This window comes from Scyliorhinus torazame, chromosome 14 (genome assembly GCF_047496885.1).
Source record: "Scyliorhinus torazame isolate Kashiwa2021f chromosome 14, sScyTor2.1, whole genome shotgun sequence".
In the NCBI taxonomy this organism is placed as follows: domain Eukaryota; kingdom Metazoa; phylum Chordata; class Chondrichthyes; order Carcharhiniformes; family Scyliorhinidae; genus Scyliorhinus; species Scyliorhinus torazame.
This window is the reverse complement of record NC_092720.1, coordinates 49,182,652-49,208,562: the sequence shown is the minus strand read 5'-3', so window position 1 is coordinate 49,208,562 and position 25,911 is coordinate 49,182,652. Positions and strand designations below refer to the sequence as shown.

General features: G+C 48.2%; 1 protein-coding gene across 9 annotated transcripts in view; it reads left to right on the top strand.

Annotated features, from left to right (window-relative positions):
- Positions 1–25,911, top strand: part of LOC140389710 (uncharacterized) — an 83,642-nt gene that overhangs the window by 4,826 nt on the left and 52,905 nt on the right. For all 9 annotated transcript variants that reach the window (XM_072474137.1, XM_072474135.1, XM_072474139.1 and 6 more), the window contains exon 2: positions 11,660–11,842. In XM_072474137.1, the coding sequence (XP_072330238.1) occupies positions 11,660–11,842 (183 nt within the window). The remainder of the gene's footprint in view (positions 1–11,659; positions 11,843–25,911) is intronic.

The following is a 25,911-nucleotide window of genomic DNA, read 5'->3' as shown; positions in this document are numbered from 1 at the left end:
TAAGAAGGCGTAAGGTGTGTTAGCTTTTATTGGTAGAGGGATTGAGTTTCGGAGCCATGAGGTCATGTTGCAGCTGTACAAAACTCTGGTGCGACCGCGTTTGGAGTATTGCGTGTAATTCTGGTCGCTGCATTATAGGAAGGATGTGGAAGCATTGGAAAGGGTGCAGAGGAGATTTACCAGAATGTTGCCTGGTATGGAGGGAAGATCTTATGAGGAAAGGCTGAGGGATTTGAGGCTGTTTTCATTAGAGAGAAGAAGGTTAAGAGGTGACTTAATTGAGGCATACAAGATGATCAGAGGATTGGATAGGGTGGACAGTGAGAGCCTTTTTCCTCGGATGGTGATGTCTAGCATGAGGGGACATAGCTTTAAGTTGAGGGGAGATAGATTTAGGACAGATGTCAGAGGTAGGTTCTTTACTCAGAGAGTAGTAAGGGCGTGGAATGCCCTGCCTGCAACAGTAGTGGACTCACCAACATTAAGGGCATTCAAATGGTCATTGGATAGACATATGGACGATAAGGGAATAGTGTAGATGGGCTTTAGAGTGGTTTCACAGGTCGGCGCAACATCGAGGGCCGAAGGGCCTGTACTGCGCTGTAATGTTCTATGTTCTATGGTGCCATTTACATTTAATGTCATTGTCCAATCTTTTATTAAGTTGGAAATTGGACAAATTTCTTTTTCATTTGTATCCAGTGTATCAACTCTGTTTACCACTTCTACAATTAAGTCATCCTGTATGAAAGTTTCAGGAATCATCATGTACATTTAAACATTTTTCATTCTGTCCTCTACTTTGTATGTTCTGTACCTTCTTATTTATTTAAAACGATTTTTTAGCGTTGTTTGCCGGTATTGCTGAAGTGAAACGGCATTGTGTGGCAAAATGATTGAACTTGTTACATCGCAAGCATTTTTTCCCTTTTGCTGGAAATTTTTTCTAAAGTAGCCATTGCAGCAGCGTGTGCACATCATCACATTTGTGACGTCACTTTCAAAATGGCCACCATCAGTGGCGCGCTGCTTTCTGAACTGCGCCACAGCACTAATGGCGTCGGCCACGTTGCCCGAATTCGAGCTTTTTTGCTTAGCCCTGAACTCGGCATACTCTTTAGTTGATTGCTCGCTGGATTTTCACAGATTTATGGCTTCTTCTAAAGACAGGATTCATCTTTTTAACAACCTTTCTCGCAATTTCTCATCAAAAATGCCAAATACGACTTCCGGTGATGGCGGGCGGGAGGTGGCTGCACAATGAAGGGCTCCCGTTCGGGAACGGCATTTTCGGGGCTTTAAGCCCGGTCCCAGGGTCCACGGAGGCGGCAGAAGCAGGGAGAAGGCATGGCGCAGGCACAGTGAAGACACAGGAGGAAAAAAAAACAAAGAAAAATGTCGAGGGTGAGCAAGAAAACGGCCAAAAAAAAAACAGCTGAAGGTCCGCCGGGGAGTGGAAAGGTCACCGCGGGGTCACCAAGGCAAATGGAGGCTGGAGCACCAGGGAAGGCCGCACTGCTTACGGCTGAAGAAATAACTAAGGTGATGGCTGCGGAATTTGAAAAGCAGTTGGCGCAGATTGCGAAATGCATGGAGACGGTGAGGAAGGAAATGAGGGAGGTTTTGAGTGTGCTGGTGGAGGAGGCGGTTTCCCCGGTGAGGACGGAGGTGGCGAGGGCGGTGGCGGAGGTGCGAGAGCAAGGGGAGGCGCTGAAGGAAGTGGAGGAGACGTTATTGCAGCACGGTGATCAACTTGCCTCGATGGGGAAGGAGATGCGGAAGGTGATGGACACTAACAATGATCTGCGAGGAAAAATGGATGACCTGGAAAACAGATCCAGGCGACAGAATTTGAGGATTGTGGGGCTGCCGGAAGGAGTTGAAGGACCAAAGCCAACTGAGTATTTTGCCGCGATGCTGGCAAAACTATTGGGGGAGGGGGAGGATCCCTCCCGATATGAACTGGATCGGGCTCATCGGTCGTGGAGGCCTGTACCAAAGGCGAGTGAGCCGCCAAGGGCAGTGACTCTGTGCTTCCGTAGGTACAGTGTGAAGGAGAAGGTCCTGAGCTGGGCCAAGCAGAAGCGGGTGGTGTAGTGGGCTGGAGCTGGTATACGTGTATACCAGGACTTTACGGTGGAGCTGGCAAGGAGGCGGGCTGCCTTCAACTGGGTGAAGAGGGCACTGTACATTAGCAAGGTGCGGTGCGGCATTTTATATCCAGCGAACCTGAGGGTGACTTACAAGCTCAGGGACTTTTATTTTGGAACGACGGAAGCAGCGGAGGAGTTTGTGAAAGCAGAAGGACTGTGGCAGAACTGACAAATTGAGGAATGGCCATGTGCCGATGTAACCTGATGTCTGTATTTTCTTCTTTTTTGTATCACTGCGCACGGGTGTAGAGACTAAAGGAGCCAATGTGGTATATATTTGGACAAGGGAAGGGACGGGGCTTTCACTCGAAATGAGGGTTCTTTGGGGTGTAGGTGGATACACGGGGTTTGTGTGCTAAAAGGGGATCTTTGGGCTTTCCTAGGGCCGGGCAAGTGGGAAAGGGACCCGGGCGGGGGCCTCCACGCTGGCCGGTTTAAGCCGGCCAGTGAACAGGAGTGAGGTGGGGGGAGGGGCTGCGGTCATCGGAGCCTGTCAGAACAGGGTCCAAGTGGTCTAGCCGGGGTGGAAAGTTGGGGAGAAGGAACCGAGGTTGGGAGGAGGAGTTTTACAAGAGGCAGTGGACGGGAGGAGCTGGAGACCTGAGGTGGGTGGGTGGGTGGGTGGGGGGGGGGGGGGGGGGGGGGGGGGGGAGCTGTGTAAGATTAAGGGTGACTACGGGTAATCCCTGATTCCTTTTTGTCATTTGTTTATGTAAACATGCGGGTTGAGGTTTGGGGGTTGGTGGGTAGATGGGATTGTTGTTATTATGGGGGCTGACATATCTTCCTGATTATTGTTTATTGTTGATGGATGTAAATGTGGGAGAAAATGTGAAAAAGGAGGAGAATTTTTTTTTAAAAAATGCCAAATACTATTTGATTGCGCAACATTGAATCCAGAACGGAGGAAAAATTACAGGCTTGCGTTCTTAGCCTTAAATCCGTAAAAAATTAATCTACCGATTCTTCATTAAGCTGTAGCCTTTTCTTGAGCATGTATAGTTCGTATGTCTCATTGACTTGCACTTTGCAATGCGCATCAAATTTCTTCACGACCTGTTCAAACTTTTTTTTACCCTCTCCGCCTGCAAATTCAAATTAATTAAACAATTCTAATGCTTGTGGTCCAGCCAAATTGAGGAGAAGCACAATTTTTCTGTGATCAGGAGCTGATTCCAACATGGAGGCAGATCAAAAAACTTCAAATTGCTGTTTGGAGTTTTCGAAGTTTAGACTGAGTTTACCGGTCGTCCTGAAGTGTTCTGGCTTTTTCAGATCTTACATTTTCTCAATCCGGAACTTGGTGCTGTCTTCGAGAACTTTGTAGTGGCTTGATTGTTCTTCATTTCTTTCTAGGCTCTCTGCTAACTTTCTACTCAATGCTTTTTGTGGGAACACACGCCTGGTACCATGTAGTGTTCTTCGTGATTCTTATTGTCAGGATGAATGTTGTCGTGTTCACAAAGACCACAAAAGCTAAGTTCATAAACAAAGCTACCATTTATTTACACGACTTAAATTAGGTTTGGCCAGTTACCCCTAAAATATACAATAAGTTAATCTATATTCTATACTCAACTACACGAGTCTCAACACTCTAATACTGTACTGCACTCTCTATCACTGCTCTCCAGCTCTCCCCCAGAGATCTGTGAGTCACTGTTTTATATACGTCTTTAACTAGCTTCAACTAGAGGTTATCTACATCATTACATTCATCCTTTGTCATCTGTACATTGCCTATAATGTCACAAGCAGCTCCCAGGAATGTTAAGGGTTATTTTCCTCCCAAGCAGTCTGAGCTCAGTGTAGAGGACGGTATCCTGCTGTGGGTTACGCATTTAGTCGTCTCAGACAAAGGACAGGCATGGCCAAGATGAAAATGCTGGCACGCTGTTACGTATGGTGGCCTGGTCTCGATGCTGCCATTGAGACCATGGCTCAACATTGAAAAGATGGGCTGGAAACTTCGGACCCACCTTAGTACGTTTTTTCTAGACATAAGTGCGAAAGTGCACCACAACCAAGAGCAGCAAGGATGTTGCCCCACTCGGCGTCAACTTTCCTGCCACTTTGTACCAGGTTACTCGTCGTTTGTTCGGATCTTTGCCGACAGCGCCAAGTGGATCCCTGGCATTATCCTGTGCCCGACAGGGATGGTCTCTTACTAGGTGCAAGCCCAGTGTCATATTATGCGAAAGCACCTGGACCACATTAGGTCCAGGTGACCGCTTCTTCGGAAATGTCCTCATCTGGAACTCCTAAAACCACATCTACTGCCTGATCAGGCCACAGCCGGACCCCGTCCTCAGAGAACTCTTCTACAACCGCATCTACAGACTGCCTGAGGTCGTCAACTCGGACTTGGAAATGTAGAATGTCTCTGTGGGGAACACTCGGGTCCACTGTCTCTGGAATCACAGCCACTGGGGCATTCGTGTCGGAAGCAGTGTTCGCCTTCAAGATGCATGCCACCCAATCCAGTACATCGGGGGCATGATGCCCAGCCAGACACCAAAGGGTCTGGCGCCCTCCTTCGTCCGCGGTCTTCAGAGGATTCATTGGACTTTGGTGGGGAAGGGATGTCACAACCCACACGGGTCTTACAGGGTGTGGTAGTCACCACTGATTGTATAATAGTTGTTATTAGAGGTAATACGGTAAGGCTCCTGGACTACAGGTACGGGGGTAGATCTCTGCCTGCTGGCTCCGCCCAGTAGGTGGAGTATAAATGTGTGTGCACACCGAGCTGCTCCCATTCTGGCAGCAGCTGCAGGAGGCCACACATCTCTGCTTAATAAAGCCTCGATTACTCTCTACTCTCGTCTCGTCATAATTGATAGTGCATCAATTTATTAAGCAGAGATTTTACAGTGATGGAACTACGCATCAAGCCAGATTGCCTACAGCTACACCCGCAAGCAGCCAATGCCACGTCGGCTTTCGACCACTGGCTAGCTTGCTTCAAAAGCTACCTCGGATCAGCGGCAGAACAACCCTCGGGTGCACAGAAGCTCCAGATCCTGGAGCTCCGAGATTTTTCCCCTTATCCGGGATGCGCCCACTTACTCTGATGCTATGGAGCTTCTGAAAGGACACTATATCCGGCCGATCAACAAACTCTACACCAAGCACCTCCTGTCCGCGAGTAAGCAACTCCCCGGTGAGTCATTAGTGAAACTCCCCGGCAGTTTCGGCCGCTGAACATACAGAACTCTTAATCAGGGACGCTTTTGTTACGGGCATGGGGTCGGCGTACATCCGCCAGCGCCTATTAGAAGCTCGACCTTGCGGCGACCAGGTAACTCGCGAACTCGTTAACGGTAGCCTCCCGTAACGTACAGTGGTACGCTCACGGCCGCACGGCGCCCTCATGGACATCGTGGGCCCCACCAGCGGCCGCCCCAAGCCAACCCCAAGCCTGCACGGCAGCCAGCCAACCCTGGGGGGCCCAAATGCTATTTCTGCGGGCAAGCAAAGCACCCCCGGCATCGCTGCCAGGCGCAGAGTGCAATCTGCAAGAACTGCGGGAAGAAGGGACATTTTGTTGCTGTGTGCCAGGCCCGGTCGATCGCTGTTGTATCTAGGCCCAGTGTTCCTGCACCCCTCATATGCGATGCATGGGTGCCGGCATCTTCCTCCCAGCAGACCACGTGCGGCCCGTGGGTGCCGCCATCTTTAACGCCGCCCGCCATGTGTGCTCCGTAGGCGCCGCCATCTTCGGCGCCATTTTGTACAGCGCCTCAAGACTCCTGCTCGTCGGGCACTTCATCTGGCCGTTCATCGCCTGCCACTGCCACCGACCAGCCCGGGCCTACCAGCACCAGCCGCAGCTCGCCTCGATCACGCTCGACCAGTCCGGGCCGCACAACCTCGCAACCGCGTCGACGACGGCGAAAGTCGATGGGCACAAGACATCTTGCCTTCTTGACTCCGGGAGCACGGAAAGCTTCACCCACTCCGCTACGGTAAGGCGCTGCTCCCTCGCAGTACAGCCCGTTACCCAGAGAATATCCCTGGCCTCCGGATCCCATTCCGTGGAAATCCGGGGGTACTGCATCGCCACCCTCACCGTCCAGGGCGCTGCCCTGTTACTCGGCCTGGACTTCCAGTGCAACCTCCAAAGTCTAACTCTAGAATTCGGCGGACCCCTACCACCCCTCACCGTATGCGGCCTCATGACCCTTAAGGTCGACCCACCTTCCCTGTTTCCAAATCTCACCCCGGATTGCAAACCCGTCACCACCAGGAGCAGACGGTACAGTGCCCAGGACAGGACCTTCATCAGGTCGGAGGTCCAGCGGCTTCTGCGGGAAGGCACATCGAGGCCAGCAACAGCCCCTGGAGAGCCCAAGTGGTAGTAGAAAAGACTGGGGAGAAATACAGGATTGTCATTGACTACAGTCAGACCATCAATCGGTACACGCAGCTCGACGCGTACCCCCTCCCACGCATATCTGATATGGTCAATCAGATTGCACAGTACCGGGTGTTCTCCACAGTGGACCTGATTTTGCGCTTGAGATAGCCGTCAGCAAGACCGGTAATGTGGGCACAAAACATCACGGGAGTTGGGACACGCGATTCTCGCCGGCGATATCACGTTTCCCGATTTTCCCCACCCCTCACCGGTGACATAATTCAGTTTCCACTGAAGGAGTGTATATTTAAGTGGATGTTTTGTAAGAATGTACGGCAGCATTGGATTGAGGACATTATTGTTCAAACACCAGTATGATATGTAGAATCGTTCTCACGTTTGAAGCTTCGATCGAATCAGAAAAGGGAGCACAACACATAATGCACTAATTAAAATGTCCAACACTGATCCCCTACCCAGAATGGACGGTGTTGTAGCCCGCATGGGTCATAAGGGGTAGGGATGATTAACTACACCATGGATTTTGCAGCATACGAACTCCCCCGATAAGGAAGTGGGGGTCTTTAACAATGTTCGCTTGTGTAAATAGAGTCGGCCAGTAAGGTACCCACTAGAGAAGACCCAGAAGGGAACTACTGGAGGTGTATATAATAGTAATTGTAAAATAAAAAAAATGTTTGTTTTCGATCAAGGCACTGTGGACTCTTCGTTCCCCTGACAAAAGACGGGAACTTCATTTAAATACATCTCACTAAATTTTAATACGATTAAAGGGCCTCACCGTCACATCATCCCCCTGACGGAATATTGAAACAGCTGCTCTGAAAGGACGGGAAACATGTTTAGGGGATCCACTGAGATGCCCCCAGGGAGAGAGGGACATTTTGGCAGTGCCAGCCTGTGCCATCCTGTGCTGGGGGCAGTGTCGGGGCAGGCCCACTTGTGAACCCAATTTGGTGGTACCCGTTATGTGTGGTAGGGGGAGAGAACACCGAGGAATTTGCAGGAGTGTATATTTAAGTGGATATTAAGTAAGCGTGTATGGCAGCATTAGTTTGAGAACATTATTGTTGAACCACCAATATGCTATGTAGAATTGTTCTCAAGTTTAAAGCTTGTGCCGAATCAACAAAGTGTGCACAATGCATAATGCATTGTGTCAAACACTGATTCTCTGGATTGTTCAATCAGTGATGTCAAATATTACAACAGCAGAAATAAGTTACTCTGAACCATCAGCAACTACACCACAGGCCTTTGCACCATCATTATCTACATCATCACCAACAACTACGCAGAACATCACTCAATCATTGACACCTCGGAATATGATAACTTTAACAACAGCTGCCAATTCAACAGGAACAGATAGTCCTAAACAACAATTCTTATCCATGTCTCTCTTTCTAATGGTGTTCAACGTAATGCAAGTCCTACAAGGTATTGTTTTGTTGGGTGGTTGTATATATTTACAATAGTGGGTACAGTTATGGAGAAGTCTCCACGGCATGACCTTATATGTTGCTAACTAGTTTACAGTACCAGCGGGTAGTTAGTCCAAGGTTAACCCGTAATGTACCGGATCCTTATACTGCACTATCTTTCTAGCCTTTCTCCCTTGGATGGAGACTGATAATAGTTAACTGGAAGGCGATTTGCAACTGCGTTAGCCGTCAACGAGACCGGCAATACGGCACAAAATATCGCAAGAGTTGAGATACACGATTCTCGCTGGCGACATCGTGTTTCTCGATTTTCTCCTCCCTTCATTGGTCTCATAATTAGGTTCCCACCCAGGAAGGGCGGTGTTGAAGTTTAACTATGCCGTGGATTTGGCAGCATACGAGCTCTCCCGATAAGGAAGTGGGGGATCTTTAACAATGTTCGCTTTGTGTAAGTAAAGAAGGCCAGTAAGATACCCACCAGAGATGACCCAGAAGGGAACTACTGGATGTGTACATAATAATAATTGTAAAATAAATGTCTGCTTTCCATCAAGTCACTGCAAACTCTTATGTTCCCCTTATAAAAGGCGGGATCTTCATTTACATATATCTCACTACATTTTAATACTATTGAAGGGCCCCACCGTCATATGATCCCATGATGGAATATTGAAACAGCAGCTCTGAAAGGACAGGAAACAGTCAAAGGGATCCACTGGGGTGCCAATATCCGTATTGCCCTCAGGGAGAGAGGGACATTCTGGCAGTGCCAGCCTGTGCCAACCTGTACTGGGGGCAGTGTTGGGGCAGAACCGCTTGTGAGCCCAATTTGGGTGTTCCTGTTATGTATGGTGGGGGGTGAGAGCACCCAGGACTTAAAGATGTGTATACTTATATGGGTATTAGGTAAACGTGTATGGCAGCATTGGATTAAGGACATTAATGTTGAACAACCAACATGGTGTGCAGAATTGCTCTCAAGTTGGAAGCTTCTACTGAATCAGAAAAGGTAACACAATGCATAATGCATTAATTAAAGTGTCCAACACCGATTCGCTCATTTGTTCAATCAGTGATGTCAACTATAACAACAACAGAAATAACTTCCTCTGAACCATCAGCAACTACACCACAGGCTTTTTCACCATCATTATCTACATCATCACCAACAACTACGCAGAACATCACTCAATCATTTTCACCTTGCATTATGATAACTTCAACAACAGTTGTCAATTCAACAAGAACAGGTAGTTCTAAACAACATTTTTTATCCATATCTCTCTTTCTTATGGTGTTTAAAGTAATGCAACTCCCAGGTTCTGAACTTGGCGGAGAGCGGGTTTTGAGAGGATGGGGGACTTGTTTATAGAAGGGAGCTTTCTGAGCATGAGGGCTCTGGAGGAGAAGTTTACACTGGCGGGGGGGAATGAATTTTGATTTCTGCAAGTGTGGGACTTTCTGCGGAGGCAGGTACCAACCTTCCCACTCCTGCCGCTAAGGGGGATTCAGGATAGGGTGGTTTCTAGAGGATGGATAGGAGAGGGGAGCGTTTCGGACATATATAAAGAGCTTATGGGATCGGAGGAGAGGCAGACCGAGGGGCTGAAACAAAAGTGGGAGGAGGAGCTGGGGGGAGAGATAGAGGAGGGCCTCTGGGCGGACACGTTGAGTAGGGTCAACGTGACCGCAACATGTGCCAGGCTCAGCCTGATCCAATTTAAGGTTGTTCACCGGGCTCATATGACAGCGGCCCGGATGAGCAGATTCTTTGGGATGGAGGACAGGTATGCGAAATGTGCAGGGGGGGGGTGCGGTGGGCCATCGAACCATGTCCATGTTCTGGGCATGTCCAAAGCTGAGGGGATTTTGGCAGGGGTTTGCGGACGCCATGTCCAAGGTATTACATACAAGGATGGCAATGAGTCCAGAGGTGGCGATTTTCAGGATGTCGCAGGATCCGGGAATCCAGGAGGAGAAAGAGGCAGATGTTCTGGCCTTTGCTTCCCTGATAGCCCGGAGGTGGATATTACTATCATGGAGGGACTCGAAGCCCCCGAAATCGGAGACCTGGCTATCGGACATGGCTGGCTTCCTCTGCCTGGAGAAAATTAAGTTCGCCATGAGAGGGTCACTGTTAGGGTTCGCCCGGAGGTGGCAACCATTCGTCGACTTCTTCGCAGAGAATTAATCAGCAGCAGAAGGGCAGGGGGGGGGGGGGGGCGTTAGGCTAGCGTAGATTGGGGGGTTAAGTAATGGTGAGACCTGTGGGAGAGGGAGGTGGTATTTGCACTATGTTAATATGTTAATATTTTTATGTACATTGTTTGTCTTGGTGTTGTTACAATGCCAAAGAAATACCTCAATAAAATTTTTAGTAAAAAAAAAGTAATGCAACTCCTGCAAGGTATTGTTTTGTTGGCTTGTTGTTACCCATGGTGTGTACTACTTAGACATCATTAAACCACCTTGCAGGAATTACTAAGAAGTCTTTATTGATATTACTGAACGGTGTATATCTTTACAATACAGGGTACAGTTATGGAGAAGACTCAATGCATGTCCTTACATGTTGCTGACTTGTTCTGTACTTCTGACCTAGGTTCCAGTCAAGTGGTTCTTTACAGCACTAGTGGGTAGTCCAAGGTTAACCCTTAATGTATCGACACCACTTTCCCAGTCTTTCTCCTTGGATAGAGACTGACAATAGTTACCTGCGGCGCTTTTGTGCCCGAGTTAGCCATCAGCAAGAGTGGTAATGTGGACACAAAATATCGGCAAGAGTTGGAATATGCGGCTCTAGCCGGCGACATCAAGTTTCCCGATTTTCCCCACCCCTCACCGGTGACCTTTCCCTTCAAGCTCCCCGAGGTCACCACCAACCTTTTCACCTCTGCCTCCAGAGCGACAATACTGTCGCTCTGGTCCGCCGAGGCTCTCTCGAGGTCTTGGATCGTCTTCTCTTACGCCTCTACTTTCTTTCCTAGACCGTCGATCATACATTGTAGGGAGCCCATCATCTCCATTACCACCACCTTCACCGGAACCTGGATCTCGATTTTAATCGCCTCCTTCATGGCAGCCGGTTCCTTCTCTTGGAAGGTCCTCCATCCCTATCCTGCCTGGGAGGGTGAGGCTGGTGCTGGTGCCAGTGCTCGGGTTGCCAGTCTCCCCTGCTCTTGGGCAGCCGGGGCCTCCTCCCTCGCCTCGTGGGTCCACCATCTCCTCTGCCCGTTACATGTGGCCCTTTCCGCCACTTCTGCCCTCTCGGCGTCCGCTCGACCTTCCATTCGCTGGCATCTTCTCCTCCTTTGCTTCTTTTCCTCCGTTAGGGTTGTTTTCTGTTGGTTTTTGGGGTCAAATTCTTCTAAAAGTGTGTCTTTTTTGGTTCTGGTTGGGAGGAGAGACAACTGAACTTAGCACATCACCGTCACCTGAAGTCGGTTGATCTGTTATGTGTGGTGGAGGGAGAGAGCACCGAGGACTTTGAAGGAGTACATATTTCTGAGGATATTTTGGAAGCATGTATGGCAGCATTATATTAAGGACATTACTGGTGAACACCGATATGATATGTAGAATTGTTCTCAAGTTTGAAGCTTCGATTGAATCAGAAAAGGTAGTACAACGAATAATGCTATAATTAAAGTCTCAAACACTGATTCTCTGGTTTGTTCAAGCTGTCACAAAAATTACTACACCAATAGCAGAAATAACGTCCTCTGAACCATCAACAACTACACCACAGGCCTCGATACCACCATTATCTACATCATCACCAACAACTAAGCAGAACAGTACTCAATTATTGACATCTCGTTACATGAGAACTTCAACTACAGCTGGAAATTCACCAAATACAGGTATCGGAAATATCAAATCTCATTCATGTATCTCATTCAAGGTATTGTTTTGCTGGGTTGTTGCGACCCATATATGGAAAACTTAGACATCATCATAGAATAATCATAAAATCCCTACAGTGCGGAAGGCGGCAATTTGGCCCATCAAGTCTGTGCCAACCCTCTGAAATAGCACCCAGGCCCACTTCCCTGCCCTTTCTTCATAATCCTGTAGCCTCATCTTACCTTTTCACACTAAGGGGCAATATAACATGGCCAGTGCACCTAACCTGCACTTCTTTAGACTGTGGGAGGAAACCGGAGCACCCGGAGGAAGCCCACGCAAACACGGGGAGAATGTACAAATTCCACACAGTCACCCAAGGCTGGAATTGAACCAGGGTCCCTGGAGCTGTGAAGCAACAGTGTAAACTATTTTTAAATACAGCATGAAGGAGGCTATTTTAATCATAGAATCCCTACACATTAAATCATCTTGCAGAAGTTACCAAGAGGTATTTGTTAACATTACTGAACTGCGTGTATATTTACAATAAAGGTATAGGCATGGAGAAGACTCCATGCATATCCTTACCTGTTGCTAACTAGTTCTATACTGCTGACCTAGGTTCCAAGTCAGGTGTTTTCTTATAGAACCAGTCGGTAAGTTCATAAGATATAGGGTTGACCCATCAAATCTGCTCTACCATTCGATCATGGCCAATCTCATCTTGGCCTTTACCCCCACTGTCCTGCCCCTTCTCCATAACCCTTCAACCCATTACCAATTAAACATCTGTCTAATTCCTCCTCCTTAATTTTACTCACTGTCCAAGTATCCACTGCACTCTGGGGTAGCGAATTCCACAGATTCACACCATTTGGGAGAAGTAGTTTCTCCGCCACAATTTTATATTTGCTACCTCTTATCCAAAGACTATAACCTCTTGTTCTAGAATATCTCAGAAGGAGAAGCGTCAGCTCCACGTCTACTTTATCCATACCTTTTATTATCTTGTGTACCTCAGTTTGATTTCCCCTCATTCTTCTAAACTCTAGAGTATCAGCCTAAGCTGCTTAATCTCTCTTCATACGACAAACCTCTCATATCTGGAATCAACCGAGTGAACCTCCTCTGAACTGCCTCCAATGCCACTACATCTTTCCTCAAATATAGGGACAAAGGTTGTGCACAATACTCCAGGTGCGTTCTCACCAATGCCTTGTATAGTTGCAACAACACTTCCTTCCCTTTATACTCTATTCCTTTAGCTGTCAATATTCCATTCACTTTCTTCATTATCTTCTGTACTTGCATGCTAGTTTTGTGAGACTCATGAACGAGGACCCCCAGATCCCTCTGCAGCAGAGCACCAAAGTTTCTCCCCATTTAGATTAAAAAGTTGCCTTCCCATTTTTCTGACCAAAATGCACCTGTAGTCCAAGGTTAACCCTTAATGTACCGGATCCTCATACTGCAACTCCCATCAAGTCTTTCTCATTTGGATATCGACTGGCAGTTAACTAGGGGATGATTTTAAGTCCTTGTTAGCTGTCAGCGAGACCAGCGATCTGGGCACAACGTATCGCGAGAGTTGGGATACCCGACTCTCGCCCGTGATATCGCCTTTCCAAATTTTCCCCTCCCTGGTGACATAATTAGGTTCCCAGCTAGGACGTGCGGTGTCATAACCCGCATGGGTCTTACGGGGCAGGGATGATTAACTACCCATGGTTCTTGCAGCATACGAGTTCCCCCCAGAATGAATCAGGAGTCTTTAACAATGTTAACTTTGTATAAATAGATTCGGCCAGTAAGGCATCAGAAGGCCATAAGTCATAGGAGCAGAATTAGATCACATGCCCATCGAATCTTCTCCACCATTCTATCATGGCTGATATTTTTCTCATCCCCATTCGTCTGCTTTCTCCCCATAACCCGCGATCCCCTTATTAATCAAGAACCTATCGATCCCTGTCTTAAAGATACTGAGTGATTTGGCCTCCACAGCCTTCTGCGGCAAGAGTTCCACAGATTCATCACCCTCTGGCTAAAGAAATTCCTCATCTCCGTTTTAAAGGATTATTCCTTTAATCTGAGATTGTGTCCACTGGTTCTAGTTTTTCCGAACAGTGGGGACATCTTCTCCACACCCACTCTATCCAGGCATCGCAGTATCCTTTAAGTTTCAATAAGATCCCCCCTCATCCTTCTAAACTCTCATGAGTACAGGCCCAGAGTCCTCAACCGTTCCACATACGACAAGCTCTTCATTCCAGGGATCATTCTTGTGAACCTGCTCTGGACCCTTTCCAAGGCCAGTACATCCTTCTTTAGATACGGGGCCCAAAACTGCTCACAATACTCCAAATAGGGTCTGACCAGAGCCTTATACAACCTCAGAAGTACATCCATGGTCTTGTATTCTGGTCCTCTCGACATGAATGCGAACATTGCATTTGCCTTCCTAACTGCCGACTTAACCTTAAGGGAATCGTGAACAAGGACTCCCAAGTCTATGCTCCATTCCTCCAACCAAAGTGCATAACCTCACACTTTTCCACATTGTATTCCTGCCACTTCTTTGCCCACTGTCCTAGCCTGTCCAAGTCCCTCTGCAGCCCCTTTGCTTTCTCAATACCACCTGCCCCTCGACAGATCTTGTAACATCTGCAAATTTAGCAACAGTGCCTTCAGTTCCTTCTTCCAGATCATTAATGTATATTGTTATAGAGTCATAGATGTTTACAGCATGGAAACAGGCCCTTCGGCCCTTTGTCCATGCTGCCCAGTTTCTATTACTAAGCTGATTCCACTTGTCTGCATTTGGCCCATATCCCTCTCTACCCACCCTGCCCATGTAACTGTCTTACTGTTTTTTAAAGGACAAAATTGTACCTGTCTCTACCACTGCCTCTGGCAGCTCATTCGAGATGCTCACCAGCCTCTGGGTGAACACATTTTCCTTCTGGTCCCTTTTGTATGTCTCCCCTCTCACCTTAAACCTATGCCCTCTAGTTTTAGACTCCTCTACCTTTGGGAAAAGATGTTGACTTTCGACCTTATCTATGCCCCTCATTATTTTATAGACCTCTATAAGATCACCCCTAAGCCTTTTATGCTGCAGGGAATAAAACCCCAGCTTATCCAGCCTCTCCTTCTAGCTCAGACCATCAAGTTCTGGTAACATCCTCATATATCTCTTCTGCACTCTTTCTAGTTTAACAATATCCTTCCTATAATAGGGTGACCAGAACTGAACGCAGTATTCCATGTGTTGTCTTACCAATGTCTTGTACAACTTCAACAAGACGTCCTAACTCCTGTATTCAATATTCTGACCAATGAAACCTAGCGTGCTAAATACATTCTTCACCACCCTGTCCACCTGCAACTCCACCTTCAAAGAGCTATGAATCTATATCCCTAGATCTCTTTGTTCTGTAATTCTACTCAAGTCCCACCATTAACTGAGTAGGTCCTTCCCTGACTTGATCTACCAAAATGCATCACCTCACATTTATCCAAATTAAACTCCATCTGCCATTCATCGGCCCACTGACCCAATTGGTCAAGATCCTTTTGCAATCTTATATAACCTTCTTCACTAGCCACTATGTCATCAATCTTGGTGTCATCTGCAAACTTACTAACCATGCCTCCTACATTCTCATCCAAATCATTAATATATATAATAAATAATAGTGGACCCAGCACCGATCCGTGAGGTGCACCTCATCCTGGATTCCGTGAGATTTAACCTTTTGCAACAACCGATACCTTGTCAAAGGCCTTGAAAGTCCATGTCGACAACGTCGACTACACTGCCCTCACCTACCTTCTTGGTTATCCCTTCAAAAACTCAATCAAATTTGTGAGACATGACTTTCCCCTTACAAAGCCATGCAAACTTTCCCTAATTAGCCCTTGCCTGTCTAAATGCCGGTAGATCCTGTCCCTCAGAATACCTAATAATTTACCCCTACAGAAGTAAGGCTAACCGGTCTGTAGTTCCCAGGCTTATCCCTAGAGTCCTTCTTAATCAAGGGCACAATATTTGCTACCCTCCAATCCTCAGGCACCTCTCCTGTAGCTGCTGGTGATTCAAATATCTCAGCTAGGGGGCCGGTAATTTTCTTGCTAGCCTCCCATAATGTCATGGGATACATAACATCAAGTCCCGGGGATTTATTTATCTTGGTGCTCTTAAATACCTCCAGCACCTCCTTCTCTGTAATCTGTACACTCCTCGAGACATCACTTTTTATTTCCCCAATTTCCCTAACATTCGTGCCTTTCTCAACAGTAAATACTGATGAAAAATATTGATTTAGGAGCTCTCCCATCCCTTGTGAATCTGCACATAGATGACCTTGTTTATCCTTAAGGGACCTTACCCTCTCCCTAGTCACCCTTTTACCCTTTATGTATCTGTAAAAGCTCTTTGGATTTCCCTTTGCCTTATCTGCCAAGACGATCTCATGTCCCCTTTTTGCCCTCCTGATTTCTCTCTTAACTCTATTCCGACAAGCCCTATACTCTTCAAGTGATCCACTTGATCCCAGCTGCCTATGCATGTCATATACCTCCTTCTTCCTTTTGACCATGGCCTCAATCTCCCGAGTCATCCAGGGATCCTTACTTCTACGAGCCTTACCCTTCACTCTAAGGGGAATATGCTCACGTTGAACGCTAGTTAACACCTTTTTGAATGTCTCCCACTTACCAGCTGTCCCCTTGCCTGCAAATAGGTACCCCCAATCAACTTTTCAAAGTTCCCGCCAAATACCCTCGAAATTGGCCTTGCCCCAGTTAGAATTTTAACTTTTGGGCCAGAACTATCATTCTTCATAGCTATCTTAAAACTAATGGAATTATGTCACTGGTCCCAAAGTGATCCCTCACTAACACTTCCCTCACTTATTCCCCAAGAGGAGGTCAAGTTTTGTCTCCTCTGTAGAGGGTTCCATCTCTGCTACTCCACTACTGGGCCGATATCTGGGGTTTGAGTATCTGTGTGTGTCTCTCTCCAGCTGGCACTGAAACTTCAGAGGCCAGGGGATGCCGCAGTGGGACACCTCCACGGAAGAGAGCACTGAATCAAGCCTGCCGTTTATCCCTAACCGGAAGCCTGAGGCTTATATCACACAGATATCCAGACCCCCACCAATGCCCAGGTGATTCTCTCTCTTGCCGGTGGTGCAACACCCACCCGGTTCCTACTTCGCTGGAGTAGCTTTCCCAAGAGAGAGAATAGGACACTGCTGTTTATTACCTAACCAGCAGCCTGTCCTGACTGAACGGGTTCGAATCGTTCAAGATGACCCTAGATTCTCGACCCCGGAATTAAGGTGAGGAATATCTTAACAATGACTTGGTCAGAGATCGCTGGTGAGAGATTGAAGAATTGAAACAACTCCAATTATCAGCAAATCGAGGTTTATTGCAAAACCCAGGTCAAAATCATCAAACAGAAGAAATTATAATAAAATCTTAAACTTTAACACAAACTAAGTCTATTCAGGAAGTACTATAACGGACACAACGTAAAATCTTATTGTTACACAATTTTAGCAACGGCACAAAACACAAATCAAGCCCCCTTCCCCAAAGCCTCAACCACTATCAAGGTCAAGGGAGTTTCGCAAGCTGCTGCAGGGTACTTACGGTCACAGGCTGCGAGAGGTCAAGTCGAAGGTGGAGAGGTCAAGCCCAGACCCTCAATCGAAACACAGCCCCTTTTATATCCGTTTTACCTGGCTTTTTCCTGTGTTCGGCCAGCCCCTTTTGCATTGAATCCATAAGGTTTAAAGTTCCCGCTGGTCCTGCCCCCTTTGAGCCGGTCAGACCTGTCAAGATGGGAGTACCTCCCCTAGGTCCGCCTCCAGTCTGCTTTTTGAGATAACGAGGTTGAGCTCCCTTGTGAAGATTTTCAAAGTCTTCCATCTGCTCCGGAGATCGCTGCTATGTTGATGGGGTGTTGATTGGATTCTGCTCTGGTGGAGGCAAAGTCATTTACATCTGCATGGGTCTATGACCATCCCATTGTCCTGCTTGCAAGCAGGCCCCCTGTGTATTCCCGTGCCCCTTTGTCTCTGTTTTAATCTTATCTAGTTGTCTGGCTCCTTCTTCCTTGTAGCTCCGGGGGGGGGGGGGGGGGGGGGGTTGTAAATACCTATGCCCCTACTCAGCTCAGCGGACCAAGCCTGCTGGGAAATTTGGTTACGTTCCTTTGGCTGAAAAGTGTCCAGTTTACAGTCTCTGGGTTTTATTCCTGGGCAGTCCAAAAAGGGCCGAATTGCCCGAAAACCTTACACCTCTCTAGTCCGGCCATTCACATATTGAATGAGGAATTCTTCCTGAATATACTCGACAAATTTCTCTCCATCCAAATCCCTAGTGCTCTGGCTGTCCCAGTTAATGTTGGGAAAGTTAAAGCCCTCAACTATTACCACCCTATTTGTCCGGCAGCTATTTGTAATCTTTTGACACATTTGCTCCTCAATATCCCACTGACTATTTGAGGGCCTATAGTACAGTCCTATCAAAGTGATCTCACCCTTCTCATTTTGTAGTTCTACCCATATGGACTCAATGGCAAACTCATGGATATATCCTCTCTCTGTACTGCTGTGATACTACCACTAATCAAAAATACAACTCCCCCTCCTCTCCTATCTCCTTGTCTATCTTTCCTACAGCGCCTGTACCCTGGAACATTGAGCTGCCAGTCCTGCCACTCCCTTAGCCATGTTTCAGTAATAGCTATAAAATCCCAGTCCCATGTACCTACGCATGCCCTGAGTTCATCTGCCTTGCCAGTTGGGCCTCTTGCATTGAAATACATGCAGTTCAATCTGTTTCTCTGCCTTCCATTTTCCTCCTTACTGACTTTTGTTTTTATCCTCTCTTTACTACCCTCCAACTACCTGCATTGGTTCCCATCCCTTTGCCACATTAGTTTAAATCCTCCCCAACAGCACTAGCAAGCAACCCCTCGAGGACATTGGTTCCAGTCCTGCCCAGGTGTAGATCGTCCAATTTGTAATAGTCCCACCTCTCCCAGAACTGGTCCCAATGTCCCAAAAATCTGAATCCCTCTCTCCTGCACCATTTCTCAAGCCTTGCATTTATCCTGCCTATCCTGTCATTCCTACTCTGACGAGCACATGGCACTGGTAGCAATCCCGAGATTACTACATTTGAAGTCCTACTTTTTAGTTTAGCTCCTAACTTCTTAAATTCAGCATGTAGGATCTCATCCCGTTTTTTACCTATATTGTTGGTGCCTATATGCACCATAACAGCTGGCTGTTCACCCTCCCCATTCAAAATGCCCTGCAGCCGCTCTGAGACATCCAGGACCCTTGCACCCGGGAGGCAACATATCTTCCTGGAGTCTCGTTTTCGTCTGCAGAAATGCCTGTCTACTCCCCTTACAATTGAATCCCCTATCACTTTAGCTCTACCATTCTTTTTCCTGCCCTCCTGCGCAGCAGAGCCAGCCACGGTGCCATGAACTTGGCTACCGCTGCCTTTCCCTGGTGAGCCATCTCCCTCAACAGTATCCAGTGCAACCTCCAGAGCCTAACCCTGAAATTTGGCGGGCCCCTACCACCCCTTACTGTATGTGGCCTCATGACCCTTAAGGTAGACCCACCTTCCCTGTTTGCGAACCTCACCCCAGATTGCAAATCCGTCGCCACCAGGAGCAGACGGTACAGCGCCCAGGACAAGACCTTCATCAGGTCTGAGGTCCAGCGACTGTTGTGGGAAGGTATTATCGAGGCCAGCAACAGCACCTGGAAAGCCCAGGTGGTAGTGGTGAAAACTGGCGGAGAAAAACAGGATGGTCGTTGACTACAGTCAAACCATCAATCAGTACACGCAGCTCGACGCGTACCCCCTCCCACGCATATCTGATATGGTCAATCAGATTGCACAGTACCAGGTCTTCTCGACAGTGGACCGAAATCTGCCTACCACCAGCTCACCATTCACAAGGCGGACCGCCAGTACACCGCGTTTGAAGCGGACGGCTGCATTTACCACTTCCGGAGGGTTCCCTTCGGCGTCACTAACGGGGTCTTGGTCTTTCAACGGGAGATAGACCGAATGGTTGACCGGTACGGACTGCGGGCCACTTTCCCGTACCTGGATAACGTCACCATCTGCGGCCATGACCAGCAGGACCACAGCGTTAACCTTTCCAAATTCCTCCACACCGCCATACTCCTCAACCTAACCTACAACAAGGAGAAATGCGTGTTCAGCACGATCCGATTAGCCATCCTCGGCTATGTGGTTCAGAACGGAGTTCTAGGGCCCGACCCCGATCACATGCGCCCCCTCATGGAACTCCCCCTTTCCCACTGGCCCAAGGCCCTCAAACAATGCCTGGGGTTCTTCTCGTACTACGCCCAGTGGGTCCCTAACTATGCTGACAAGGCCCGCCCACTCATCCGCTCCACAGTTTTTCCACTGACGGCAGAGACTCACCAGGCATTCAACCGTATCAAAGCCGACATCGCCAAGGCTGCGATGCACGCGGTCGACGAGACGCTTGTGGTAGTCAGTATTAGGGGCATTACGGTACCTAGGTTGGAGGTACCTGATGCTGTAAGATCATTTGGTTGGGGGTACCTGATACTGTAAGATCAATGGTGAAGCCTGCCTGCTGGTTCCGCCCAGTAAGGCGGAGTATAAGAGTCTGTGTTCCTCTAGCTGCTGCATTCTGTACCTGCGTTGCTGGGGAAAACATCTAGTTCAATAAAACCTTCAATTGTCCTACAATCTCGCTTCGGGAGTTATTGATCGTGCATCAACGCTCCCCTTCCAAGTTGAGAGCGATGCATCAGACGTCGCTCTGGCCGCCACCCTCAACCAGGCAGGCAGACCCATGGCATTCTTTTCCCGCACCCTCCATGCCTCCGAAATTCGGCATTCCTCTGTCGAAAAGGAGGCCCAAGCTATCGTTGAAGCTGTGTGGCATTGGAGGCATTACCTGTCCGGCAGTAGATTCACTCTCCTCACTGACCAACGGTCGGTTGCCTTCATGTTTAACAACACACGGCGGGGTAAGATCAAAAATAATAAGGTCTTGAGGTGGAGGATCGAGCTCTCCACATACAATTACGAGATTTTGTATCGCCCTGGTAAGCTCAACGAGCCCCCCAATGTCCTATGCCAAGGTACATGTGCCAGCGCACAAGTGGACCGACTCCGGACCCTGCATGACGATCTCTGTCACCCAGGGGTCACCCGCTTTTGGCACTTCATAAAGGCCTGCAACCTACCCTACTCCATCGAGGAAGTCAGGGCGGTCACCAGAGTCTGCCAGTCTGCGTGGAGTGTAAACCGCACTTCTACCGGCCAAGCCGTGCACGCCTGATGAAGGCCTCCCGCCCCTTTGAACGCCTCAGCGTGGACTTCAAAGGGCCCCTCCCCTCCACCGACTGTAACACATACTTTCTTAATGTGGTCGACGAATATTCACGATTCCCCTTCCCCATCCCATGCCCCGATATGACGTCTGCCATGACATCAAACCCCACAACACCATCTTCGCTCTGTTCGGTTTCTTCGCCTACGTCCACAGCGACCGGGATCCTCATTTATGAGCGATAAGCTGCGCCAGTACCTGCTCAACAGGGGCATTGCCTTGAGCAGGACGACCAGCTGCAACCCCCGGGGAAACGGGCAGGTGGAGCGGAAGAATGGGACGGTCTGGAAGGCCATCCAGCTCGCCCTACAGTCCAGAGATCTGCCGGCCTCACGCTGGCAGGAGGTCCTCCCCGATGCCCTTCACTCCATTCGGTTGCTCCTGTGCACTGCGACTAACGCAACTCCCCATAAACGTCTCTTTGCCTTCCCCAGGAAGGCCACCTCCGGGGTTCCGCTCCCAACGTGGCTGGCAGCTCCAGGAAACGTTCACCTCCGCAAGCATGTGCGGCTCCACAAGGCGGACCCGTTGATTGAGAGGATACAGCTACTCCACGTGAACCCGCAGTACGCCTACGTAGTGTACCCCGACGGCCACCAAGACACTGTCTCCCTCAGGGACCTGGAGCCAGCTGGGTCCCCACACACCCCTCCCCTCTGCCCCAGCACCATCCTCCCTCCCCCCGGCACACCCCACCACAGCCCCCACTCCAGGACGATCCGTCCTCCCCTTGGTCCCACCCGGGGATGAAGATGAGGTCGACACGCTCCCGGAGTCACCGACGACCGAACCAACGCCTGAATCGCCACCAGAACTGCGGAACTCACAACGACGGATCAAGGAGCCTGATCGTCTAAATTTGTAACCTCTCTCTTAAATTTTAAACAACCTGTAAGTAAATAGTTTTCCACCATCCCCGCTGGACTCTTTTTTAACAGGGGGTGAATGTGGTAGTCACCACTGTTGTATTGTATATACTGCATACGAGGGTATTACGGTAAGGCCCCTGTACTACAGGTACGGGGGTAGATCCCTGCCTGCTGGCTCCGCCCAGTAGGTGGAGTATAAATGTGTGGGCTCTCCGTTTCAGCAGCAGCTGCGGGAGGCTCCACATCTCTGCGTAATAAAGCCTCGATTACTCTCTACTCTCGTCTCGTCGTAATTGATAGTGCATCACACACCTCTTGCACGTGAAGGAGCCAGGGACAGTGGATGTGTCCCAGAACTCTCACATCGCACAAAAAGAGCATGACACGGTCTGGGATCTCCTGCCATGTCTCAAATCTTAATTTAACTTTTACAACTACAATCTCAAAAAAAAAATAGACAAATAAAATGAAAAGAAAAATGACTTACCAATCGCCTCTAACTACCACATAGATTCAAATTTAGCATGTACCCTCTTCGCCAATCTAATCACAGCCCTCCCTTCTTCAGTTTCTCCCCAGTCTAAACTTTAGATTCACCACTTACCCGCTTACCTTCCCAAGATGCCGTTGGTCCAACCACTCATCTCCGCAACTGAAAAGCCATAAGAAAGAAAACAAAATGAAAGGGAAAAAGCACCTCCTCCCACTCTGCACCGAATTACCGCCCTGCTCCAAATTACCAAGTTCCAATTCTCACTCGGGCTGTGAAAAGTTGTGATCCCAGCACAGACCCCTGAGGCACGCCACTAATCACTGGCTGCCATCCTGAAAAATACCCCTTTATCCCCTCTCTTTGTTTTCTGCCAGTCAGCCAATCCTCAATCCATGCCAGGATCTTACCCTTAACACCATGGGCTCTTCACATTTTTAACACCCTTAGCACCATGGGCTCTTAATTTATTTAACAGTCTCGTATGCGGCACCTTGTCAAAGACCCTCTGGAAATCTAAATAAATCTCGTCCACCGGTTCTCCTTTGTCTAACTTCCTTGTTACCCCTCAAAGAACTCCAACAGATTTGTCAGACATGACCTCCCCTTGACGAAGCCGTGCTGACTCAGTCCTATTTTATCATTCACCTCCAAGTACTCCATGATCTCATCTTTTTTTTAAATATATCTATTAAAGTTTTTTAACAAAACAATTTTTTCCCCTTACAAACAAGAAACCACCCCCCCCCCCCCCCCCCCCCGTAACAAAATAACACAAAATCGCCCTGAGCAAGATATATACATGGTAAGATGATATATTTACATAGCTTTATACACTGGCTCTTGCCCGTTCGTGCCAGTTTCCCCCACCCTCCATGTTATCCCCCGCTCATCCGTCCCCTCAAGCAATCTCTTGTTCCCCCTCCCCCCCACCCCCGGGTTGCTGCTGCTGCTGACCGACCTTCCTCTAACGCTCCGCGAGGTAGTCTAGGAACGGTTGCCACCGCCTGTAGAACCCCTGCACAGACCCCCTTTAGGCAAACTTAATCCTCTCCAACTTTAGGAACCCAGCCATGTCGTTTGTCCAGGCCTCCACGCTAGGGGGCTTCGCCTCCTTCCACATTAGCAAGATCCTTCGCCGGGCTACCAGGGACGCAAAGGCCAGAATGCCGGCCTCTTTCGCCTCCTGCACTCCCGGCTCGTCCACTACTCCAAATATTGCTAGCCCCCAGCTTGGCTTGACCCGGACTTTCACCACCTGAGATATTGCTCCCGTCACTCCTCTCCAGAACCCCTCCAGTGCCGGACATGTCCAGAACATGTGGACATGGTTCGCCGGGCTCCCTGAACATCTTCCGCATCTGTCCTCTACCCCAAAGAACCTACTCAACTTCGCCCCCGTCAGGTGCGCTCTGTGAACCACCTTAAATCGTATCAGGCTGAGCCTGACACATGAGGAGGAGGAATTAACCCTACCCAGGGCGTCAGCCCACAAACCTTCCTCGATCCCATGATCTCATCTTTAATAATGGACTCTAAAATCTTACCAATGACCGAAGCCAGGCTAACCGACCTATAATTTTGCGTCTTCTGCCTCCCTTCCTTCTTAAATAGCGGTGTTACATGAGCCACTTTCCAGTCCTCTGGGACCATTCCTGCCTACAGTGATTCCTGAATGCCTCCACAATCTCTCAGCTATCTCTTTCAGAACCCTGGGCTGTAGTCCATCCGGTCCAGGTGATTTATCTACCTTCAAACCTTTCAGTTTCCCCAGAACCTTCTCAGTAATAATGGCCACTGCACTCACCTCTGCCTCTTGATTCTCCTGGAGCTCTGGCATGCCACTGGTGTCTTCCACTGAAGACTGATGCAAAGTAACTATTCAGTTCCTCTGTCATTTTTTTGTTTCCTATTATTACTTCTCCAGCCACATTTTCCAGTGGTCCAATGTCTATTTTTGACTCTCTCTTACCTTTTATATCTTGAAAAAAAACTCTTCCTATCTTCTTTTATATTACTAGCTAGCTTGCACTCTTATTTCATCTTCTCCCACCTTATTGCTTTTTTAGTTGTCCTCTGCTCGCTTTTAAATGCTTCCCAATCCTCTGGCTTTCCACTAATCCTCATCGCTTGTCAGTCATGGATGCCTTGTCCACCCCTTAGCATGTTTCCTCCTCATTGGGATGTATTTCTGTTGTGCCTCTCGAATAACCCCCCCAAACTCCTGCCATTGCTGTTCCACTGTCTTCCCTGCTAGGCTCCTTTTCCAATCAGCTATGACCAGCTCCTCCCTCAAGTCATTGTAGTTACCCTTATTTAATTGTAATACCATTACATCTGATTCCAGCTTCTCCCACTCAAACTGCAGGGCAAATTCTATCACATTGTGGTCACTGCTCCCGAAGGGACCTTCACCTTAAGTTCCCGAATCAAGTCTGCCTCATTATACATCACCAAATCCAGAATTGCTGGTCCACTATTGGCTCTGTCACAAGCTGCTCCAAAAAACTATCTCTAAGACATTCCTCAAATTCCTTTTCTTGGGATCCACGACCAACCTGATTTTCCCTGTCCACCAGCATATTGAAGTCCCCCATGATTATTGTCATATTGACATGTACAGAACTCTCATCACGGTCTTTTTACCTTTGCGGTTCCTCAACTCTACCCATAGAGATTCTATGCCTCCTGATCCAAGATCGCTCTTTGCTATCGATTTCACTTCATTTCTTACCTATAATGCAACCCCGCTCCCTTTGCCCATCTGCCTGTCCTTTTGATAAGACACATATGCTTGTGTATTTAGATCCCAGCCCTGATCCCCTTGCAGCCACATCTCTGTGATGACAACAAAATCGGACCGGCCAATTTTCATGTGTGCAACAAGCTTATTTACCATGATCAATATACTGCGCGAATTATGGTACAAGAGCCTCAGTCCTGCATTGACCAGCTCCCTTTTCAAACTTGTCACCTTTTTTGCTGTGCCTGAGGGTTGGATTGAGGACATTATTGTTGAAACACCAATACGATATGTAGAATTATTGTCATGTTTGAAGCTTCTCCTGAATCAGAACAGGTAACACAACTCAAACGCACTAATTAAAGTGTCAAACATTGATTCTCTGTTTTGTTCAATCAGTGATATCAAATATTACAACAGCAGAAATCACTTCCTCTGAACCAACAACAACCAAACCACAGGCCTTTTCACCATCATTATCTACATCATCACTAACAACTATGCAGAACTAATACTAATCCATATCTCCCTTTCTTATGGTATTG